This window comes from Agelaius tricolor, unplaced genomic scaffold, assembly GCF_023055355.1.
Source record: "Agelaius tricolor isolate 1412-34295 unplaced genomic scaffold, bAgeTri1.0.p SCAF_183, whole genome shotgun sequence".
In the NCBI taxonomy this organism is placed as follows: domain Eukaryota; kingdom Metazoa; phylum Chordata; class Aves; order Passeriformes; family Icteridae; genus Agelaius; species Agelaius tricolor.
Window position 1 is genome coordinate 33,287 of NW_027269443.1, and position 9,221 is coordinate 42,507.

The 9,221-nt window shown below is 47.3% G+C and overlaps 1 protein-coding gene across 1 annotated transcript; it reads left to right on the top strand.

The window, feature by feature from the left end:
- Window positions 1-10: 10 nt before the first annotated feature.
- Window positions 11-6,120, top strand: LOC139587144 (small ribosomal subunit protein uS13). The gene is made up of 6 exons (XM_071421079.1): window positions 11-45; window positions 1,074-1,172; window positions 2,101-2,187; window positions 3,491-3,592; window positions 5,774-5,865; window positions 5,988-6,120. Exons 1-6 carry the CDS (start codon window positions 43-45, stop codon window positions 6,061-6,063), a joined length of 459 nt encoding a protein of 152 aa, XP_071277180.1. The 5' UTR covers window positions 11-42; the 3' UTR covers window positions 6,064-6,120.
- The last annotated feature ends 3,101 nt before the right edge of the window (window positions 6,121-9,221 follow it).

The following is a 9,221-nucleotide window of genomic DNA, read 5'->3' on the forward strand; positions in this document are numbered from 1 at the left end:
GCCTTCTTCTTCCCCCGGCAGAGCCCCGCGCAGGCCGCAGCCATGGTGAGGCTCCCGGCGGGATCCGCCGCCATCGGCGCGAGGGGAGGGCGGAGAGCGGCGGGAAGGGCGCGGGGCGATGGCGGCGGCCCCGAGGGAGGCGGCGGGGCGGGGAGGGGGTGGCGGAGAGCGGCGATGGCGGCGGGAGGGGCGCGAATGTCCGACCCCCCCTTCCCTCAGGTGTCATGGCGGCCTTCGCTCCCCTCACGGCGGAGTCAGCCCGGAGCGGCCACAAAATGTCCCTAAAATGCCCCGAGCCGCTCCCGAAATTGTCACAAACCACCCTAAAACTGTCCCAAATCCCTTAAAAATTGTCCCAAATCCCCTCAAACTGTCCCCAAAGTGTCCCAAATCCCCTCCAGGTGTACCCTACCCCCTAAAATCGTCCCAAATCCTTCTGGAATTTTCTCTAACACCCCCAACAACCATCCCAAGGCTATCCCCGCGCAGATGTCCCCAATGTCCCCTCGCTGTCCCCTCAGTCCCTCATGTCCCCGATAATGTCCCGCTATCCCCGCCGTCTTTGGTGATCCCCGATGTCCCCAGAGGTCTCTGATGTCCCCATTGTCCCCCTGTCCCCACTGATGTCCCCTGTCCCTGCCGTCCCTCATCCCCACCAACGTCCCCACTGTCCCCATACTTGCTGGTGATCCCCGATGTCCCCATAATGTCCCCATGCTGTCCCCACAGTCCCTGGTGTCCCCAATGTCCCCAGATGTCCCTGATGATGTCCCAGCTGTCCCTACTGATGTCCCCCCTGGTCCCCAATGTCCCTGCTGTCCCCTCAGTCTCTGGTGATCCCCAATGTCCCCTCAATCTCCCCTCAATGTCCCCATTGTCCCCTCAGTCCCTTCTGTCCCCAGTGTCCCCTCACTGTCCCCTCAGTCCCTGGTGATCCCTGAGAAGTTCCCAATGTCCCCTCACTGTCCCCGTGTCCCCTCAGTCCCTGGTGATCCCTGAGAAGTTCCCAATGTCCCCAATGTCCCCCCACTGTCCCCGCTGTCCCCTCACTGTCCCCACTGGTGTCCCCTCAGTCCCTGGTGATCCCTGAGAAGTTCCAGCACATTCTGCGTGTGCTCAACACCAACATTGATGGGCGCCGCAAGATCGCCTTCGCCATCACCGCCATCAAGGTGGGGACAATGGGGACACTGCCAGGGGGGTGGGGACACTGCCAGGGGTGTGGGGACAGTGCAGGGACAGTGCCAGGGATCGCCTTCGCCATCACCGCCATCAAGGTGGGGACACTGGGGACATTGGGGTGGGGACACTGGGGTGGGGACACTGCCAGGGGAGTGGGGACAGTGCAGGGACAGTGCAGGGATCACCTTCGCCATCACCGCCATCAAGGTGGGGACAATGGGGACATTGGGGACACCGCCAGGGGGGTGGGGACACTGCCAGGGATCACCTTCACCATCACCACCATCAAGGTGGGGGCATTGGGGACACTGTGGGGACATTGGGGACACCACAGGGGTGGGGATACTGCCAGGAGGGTGGGGACAGTGCAGGGACAGGGCCAGGGATCGCCTTCGCCATCACTGCCATCAAGGTGGGGACATTGGGGACACTGGGGACATTGGGGTGGGGACAGGGCCAGGGATCGCCTTCGCCATCACTGCCATCAAGGTGGGGACATTGGGGACACTGGGGTGGGGACATTGGGGACACTGGGGTGGGGACATTGGGGACACTGCTAGGGATCACCTTCGCCATCACTGCCATCAAGGTGGGGACACCATGGGGACATTGGGGACACTGTGCGGACACTGCCAGGGGGTTTGGGGACACTGCAGGGACACCTGGGGACAATCTGGGGACAGTGGGGGCAACTTGAGGCCACCTCGGGGACACTGCCAGGGGGGCTGGGGACACCTGGAGGGCATTGGGGCACTTTGGGGACACTTTGAAGGGTCTGGGGACACCTGGAGGGAGCTGGGGACGCTTTGAGGGGTTTGGGGACACGGTGGTGGCCTTGGGGCGCTGCCACCCCGTTGTCCCCGCGTTGTGGCCCCGCTGTGACCGTGCTGTCCCCGTGTGTCCCCGTTGTCCCCGCAGGGCGTGGGGCGGCGCTACGCGCACGTGGTGCTGCGCAAGGCCGACATCGACCTGACCAAACGCGCCGGGGAGCTCACCGAGGACGAGGTGACACCTTGGGGACACCTTGGGGGCACTTTGAGGACATCCTGGAGGGCATTCACAGGGCTTTGGGGACAATTCATGGGGGTTTTGGGGGGATTTAAGGAGTTTTGGGGTGGATTTGGGGCCAACATTGACCTGACCAAAGGTGCCAGGAGCTCACCAAGGACGAGGTGGCACCTGGGGACACCTTGGGGACACCTTGGGGACAATTCTGGGAGTTTTGGGGTGGCTTTAGTCTCATTTCAGCTTTTTGGGGGCTGATTCTGGGGCAGTTTTGGGCGTTTTTTGCCCCAGTTTTGGGGTTTTCTGTCCCCCGGCCTTGGGGACACTTGGGGACGTTTTTGGTGGCCTTGGGGACACTTTCAGGCCATTTTGGGCTGATTTTGGTGACATTTTCAGTGCTATTTCAGCCATTTTTGGTGCAATTCTGGTGCAGCTTTTGGGTTTTTTGTCCTTGCAGGGTTGGGGACACCTTGGGGACATTTTTGGTGGCCTTGGGGACAATTTAGGCCATTTTGGGCTGGATTTGGGACACTTTAAGTGCTATTTCAGCCGTTTTTTATGGGATTGAGGTGCAGTTCTTGGGGTTTTTGTCCTTGCAGGTTTGGGGACACCTTGGGGACATTTGTGGTGGCCTTGGGGACAATTTAGGCCATTTTGGGTGACATTTTTAGTGCTATTTCAGCCGTTTTTGGTGCGATTCTGGTGCAGTTTTTGGGGTTTTCACCCCAATTTTGGGCTTTCTGTCCCCATGGGATTGGGGACACCTTGGGGACATTTCTGGTGGCCTTGGGGACACTTTAGGCCATTTTGGGCTGATTTGGTGACATTTTCAGTGCTATTTCAGCCATTTTTGGTGCGATTCAGGTGCAGCTTTTTGGGGTTTTCAGCCCAATTTTGGGTTTTTCTGTCCCCCTGGCCTTGGGGACACTTGGGGACATTTCTGGTGGCCTTGGGGACACTTTAGGCCATTTTGGGCTGATTTGGTGACATTTTCAGTGCTATTTCAGCCATTTTTGGTGCGATTCTGGTGCAGTATTTTGGGGTTTTCACCCCAATTTTGGGTTTCCCTGTCCCCCTGGCCTTGGGGACACTTGGGGACATTTCTGGTGGCCTTGGGGACAATGTAGGCCATTTTGGGTGACATTTTTCGTGCTATTTCAGCCGTTTTTGGTGCGATTCTGGTGCAATTTTTTGGGTTTTTTCACTCCAATTTTGGGGTTCCCTGTCCCCCTGCCCTTGGGGACCCTTGGGGACACTTTGGGGACCCTTGGTGGCAGCGGTGGCAGCGTGTCCCTGTCCCCAGGTGGAGAGGGTGATCACCATCATGCAGAACCCCCGGCAGTACAAGATCCCAGACTGGTTCCTCAACAGGCAGAAGGACGTCAAGGATGGCAAATACTCCCAGGTGGGTCCCCAATGTCCCCAGGTGTCCCCTCACGTGTCACAGGTGGCCCCCAATGCCCACAACTCCTTTTTTCCCATTTTGCCCTTTTTCCCTATTTTTTCCCAATTTTTTCCTTGATTTTTCCTTGATTTTTTTCCCTATTTTTCCTTGATTTTTCCTTATTTTTCCTTGATTTTTTCCCTATTTTTCCTTGATTTTTCCCTATTTTTCCTTGATTTTATCCTATTTTTCCTGATTTTTCCTTGATTTTTCCCTATTTTTTGCTTGATTTTTCCCGATTTTTCCCTGATTTTTCCCGATTTTTCCCTGATTTTTCCCTATTTTTCTTTGATTTTTCCCGATTTTTCCTTGATTTTCCCCTGTTTTTCCCTTGATTTTTTCCCTATTTTCCCCTGATTTTCCCTATTTTTTCCCCATTTTTCCTTGATTTTTTCCCTATTTTTCCTGATTTTTCCTTGATTTTTCCCCATTTTTCCTTGATTTTCCTGATTTTTTCCCTGATTTTTCCCTATTTTCCTTGATTTTTCCCTATTTTTTCCTTCATTTTCCCCCAAAAATTTCCCATTTTTCTCCCAATTTCCCCATTTCCTCCCCCATTTTTTCCCCATTTTTCCCATTTTCACCAATTTCCTCCCCCATTTTTTCCCATTTTCCCCTATCATTTTTGCTTCCCATTTCCCCTCTATTTTCCCCATTTTTTCTGCATTTTCTCCAATTTCCCCCATTTTTTCCCCATTTTCCCCCCTTATTTTTTCCCCATTTTCTCCTCATTTTTCCTCCCATTTCCCCCGTTTTCCCCCCATTTTCCCCCATTTCCCCCCATTTTTCCCCAATTTCCCCCATCTTTTCCCCATTTTCCCTCAATATTCCCATTTTCCCCCCTTATTTTTCCCCATTTTCCCCCTCATTTTTTCTTCCCGTTTCCCCCCTATTTTTTCTCCATTTTTTCTTCCCATTTCCCCCATTTTTTTCCCCATTTTTCCCCAATTTCCCCATTTTTTCCCCATTTTCCCTCAATATTCCCATTTTCCCCCATTTTTTCTGCATTTTCCCCAATTTCCCCAATTTTTTCCCCATTTTTCCCAATTTCCCCCTATTTTTCCCCCATTTCCCCCACTTTTCCCCAATTTCCCCGATTTTTTTCCCCATTTTCCCCCAATTTCCCCCATTTTTCCCCATTTTCCCTCAATATTCCCATTTTCCCCCATTTTCCCTCAATATTCCCATTTTTTCCCCTATTTTTCCCCAATTTCCTCCATTTTCCCTCAATATTCCCATTTTTTCCCCAATTTCCTCCATTTTTTCCCCAATTTCCCCCATTTTTCCCCAATTTCCCCCATTTTTTCCCATTTTCCCCAATTTCCCCCATTTTTTCCCATTTTCCCCCTCATTTTTTCTTCCCATTTCCCCCGTTTTCCCCCTATTTTTTCCCCATTTTTTCTGCATTTTCCCCAATTTCCCCGATTTTTCCCCATTTTCCCCCCCTTTTCCCCAATTTCCCTCATTTTTTCCTCCCATTTCCCCCTATTTTTCCCTATTTTTCCCCATTTTTCTGCATTTTCCCCAATTTCCCCTTATTTCCCCCATTTTCCCCCTCATTTTTTCCTCCCATTTTTTCCCATTTCTCCCTATTTCCTCCCCCATTTTTTCCCCATTTTTCCCCAATTTCCCTCATTTTTTCCTCCCATTTCCCCCCATTTTTCCCCATTTTTTTTCTGCATTTTCCCCAATTTCCCCCATTTTTCCCCACTTTTCCCCAATTTCCCCCATTTTTTCCCATTTTTCCCAATTTCCTCCCTCATTTTTTTCTCCCATTTCCCCTGTTTCCCCCCTATTTTTTCCCCATTTTTTCCTCCCATTTCCCCCCATTTTTCCCCACTTTTCCCCAATTTCCCCCATTTTTTCCCATTTTTTCCCATTTTTCCCAATTTCCTCCCTCATTTTTTCCTCCCATTTCCCGTTTCCCCCCCATTTCCCCATTTTTTCCTCCCATCTCCCCCCCATTTTTCCCCCCTTATTTTTTCCCCATTTTCCCCTCATTTTTCCTCCCATTTCCCCCGTTTTTCCCCCATTTTCCCCCATTTTTTCCCCATTTTCCCCCATTTTTCCCCATTTTCCCCCATTTTTCCCCATTTTTTCCCCATTTTCCCCCAATATTCCCATTTTCCCCCCGTTCCTCAGGTCCTGGCCAACGGTTTGGACAACAAACTGCGCGAGGACCTGGAGCGCCTCAAGAAAATCCGCGCCCACCGCGGCCTGCGCCACTTCTGGGGGTAAAAACCGCGATTTTGGGCAAATCCCCAAATCCCCCAAATCCCCGCCTTTGGAATTGCCCAAAACCCCGAGAATTTTGGGGCTAAATGTGAATTTTTCTCCCTTTTTTTCTCCCCTTCAGGCTGAGGGTGAGGGGGCAGCACACCAAGACCACCGGGAGGCGGGGCCGGACCGTGGGCGTGTCCAAGAAAAAATGAGGAATTCTGGGAATTCCGGGAATTCTGGGAATAAAAATCAAGAGTTTTTGGAGGGAATGAGTGGAATTTTTATTGGGGAAAAATGAGGGGAAAAATAAGGAAAAAATTGGGGGAAAAAATGAGGGGGGAACAAGAAAAAATGAGGGAAAAAATGAGGGAAAAAATGGGGAAAAGTGAAGGAAAAAAAGGGGGGATGGGGGGGAAATGAGGTAAAAAAAAAACATGGAAAAATGGGGGGAAAAAAGAGAAAAAACAGAAAAAACAGAGGGGGGAAATGGGGAAAAAATGAGGGAAAAAAATAAAGAAAAAATTGGGGGGAAAATGAGGGGGAAACAAGAAAAAATGAGGGAAAAACTGGGGGGAAAATGGGGAAAAGTGAATGAAAAAAAGGGGGGGATGAGGGGAAAAATGAGGGGAAAATTGGAGAAAAAAGAGAGAAAAACCAGGAAAAATAGAGGGGGAATGGGGAAAAAACCAGGAAAAATAGGGGGAAAATAAAGAAAAAAGTGGGGGAAAATTGAGGGGGAAACAAGAAAAAAAAGAGGGAAAAAATGGGGAAAAGTGAAGGAAAAAAAGGGAGGGGGATGAGGGAAAAAATGAGGGGAAAATTGGAGAAAAAAGAGAGAAAAAACAGGAAAAATAGAGGGGGGAAATGGGAAGAAAAACCAGGAAAAATAGGGGAAAAAATAAAGAAAAAATTGGGGGGAAATAAGAAAAAATGAGGGAAAAAATGGGGAAAAGTGAAGGAAAAAAAGTGAGGGGGATGAGGGGAAAAATGAGAAAAAAAAACAGGGAAAAACGGGGGGAAAATTGGAGAAAAAAGAGAGAAAAACCAGGAAAAATAGAGGGGGGAAATGGGAAAAAACAGGAAAAATAGGGGAAAAATGAGGGGGAAACGAAAAAATGAGGGAAAAAATGGGGAAAAGTGAAGGAAAAAAGGGGGGGATGAGGGGAAAAATGAGAAAAATGAGGGGAAAATTGGAGAAAAAAGAGAAAAAACAGGAAAAATAGAGGGGGAAAATGGGAAAAAAACCCAGGAAAAATAGGGGGAAAATGAGGGAAAAATAAAGAAAAATGAGGGGAAAATTGAGGGGAAAACAAGAAAAAATGAGGGAAAAATGGGGGGAAAAGAGGGAAAAATGGGGAAAATTGAAGGAAAAAAAAAGGGGGGGGATGAGGGAAAAAATGAGGGGAAAATTGGAGAAAAAAGAGAGAAAACTGGAAAAATAGAGGGGGAAATGGGAAAAAATGAGGGAAAAAATAAAGAAAAAATTGGGGGAAAAAATAAAGAAAAAATTGGGGGAAAACTGAGGGGGAAACAAGAAAAAATGAGGGAAAAACTGGGGGAAAAATGGGGAAAAGTGAAGGAAAAAAAGGGGGGGATGAGGGGAAAAATGAGGAAAAAAATGAGGGGAAAATTGGAGAAAAAAGAGAGAAAAACCAGGAAAAATAGAGGGGGAAATGGGAAAAAAAAAAAAAAAAAACAGGAAAAATAGGAGGAAAATGAGGGAAAAACTGGGGGAAAAAGAGGGAAAAAATGGGGAAAAGTGAAGGGAAAAAAGGGAGGGATGAGGGGAAAAATGGGGAAAAAAAAACCCAGGGAAAAACGAGGGGAAAATTGGAGGAAAAAAAAAGAGAAAAACCAGGAAAAATAGAGGGGGGAAATGGGAAAAAAAACCAGGAAAAATAGGGGAAAAATGAGGGAAAAATAAAGAAAAAATTGGGGGGAAAATTGGGGGGAAACAAGAAAAAATGAGGGAAAAACTGGGGGGAAAAAAGAGGGGAAAAATGGGGAAAAGTAAAGGAAAAAAAGATGGGGTGAGGGGGAAAATGAGAAAAAAAAGAGGGGAAAATTGGAGAAAAAAGAGAGAAAAAACAGGAAAAATAGAGGGGGAATGGGGAAAAAAACAGGAAAAATAGGGGAAAAAATAAAGAAAAAATTGGGGGGAAAATTGAGGGGGAAACAAGAAAAAATGAGGGAAAAAATGGGGAAAAGTGAAGGAAAAAAAGGGGGGGATGAGGGGAAAAATGAGGAAAAACAAAAGGAAGAATGAGGGGAAAATTGGAGAAAAAAGAGAAAAACCAGGAAAAATAGAGGGGGGGAATGGGAAAAAAAAAACGGGAAAATGGGGGGGAAACGGGAAAAAATGAGGGAAAAACCAGGAAAAAAAGAGAGGAAAATGAGGGAAAAACTAGAATGAAAAGTGGGGGAAAAAAGAAAGAAAATGGGAAAATGAAGGAAAAAGGGGAAAAATGAGGGAAAAACTGGAGGAAAAAAGAGGGAAAGAGTGAGAGGAAAACTGAGGGCAAAACTCGGAAAAACTGGGGGAAAAGGGGGAAAAAAGAGGGGGAAAATGGGCAAAAATGAAGGAAAAAACCAGGAAAAAATTACGGGAAAAAAGAGGGGAAAATGGGAAAAAATGAGGGGGAAAATGATGGAAAACCCTGTGAAAAAAGAGGGGGGGGAAAGGGGAAATAAGAGGAAAAACCCAGGAAAATATGAAGGAAAAAGTGGGAGGAAAAAGAGGAAAAAAACGGAAAAATGAAGAAAAAAGTGGGGGGAGAAGAGGGAAAAAAATTGGAGGAAAACTGGGGAAAAAATGAGGAAAAAACCGGGAAAAATGAGAGGAAAAAAAACATTAAACAAAAGGTGAAAAAAAGAAGGAAAAATGAAGAAAACTGGGAAAAAAAGAGGGTGGGAAAAGTGGGGGGAAATATGGAAAAAACGTGGAAATTGAGAAAAAAACTGGAAAAAATGAAGGAAAACTGAGAAAAAAAATGAAGAAAAAACTGCGAAAAAATAAGGGAGAAATGAGGGAAAAACCTGTAAAAAAAAGAGGGGGGATAAGGAGAAAAAAATGGAAAAAAATGGAAAAAAAGGGGAAAATTAGGGGGAAAAAAAGGAAAAACCAGGGGAAAAAAAAAGGAAAACCCAGGAAAAACAGGATAAAGGTGATCTTTTTGAGAAAGAAATGGATTTTTGGTGCTTGAAGCAGGGTTATTTTGGGATTGGGAAAAACCAGGAAAAAATAGGAAAACTGGGGAGAAATGGGAAAAATTTTGTGGGTTTTGGAGTCAGGCACAAAATTCCGTGAATAAAAGTGAAGTTTTTTGGAATTCAAAATGGATTTTTGGGAATTAAAAATGGATTTTTTGCG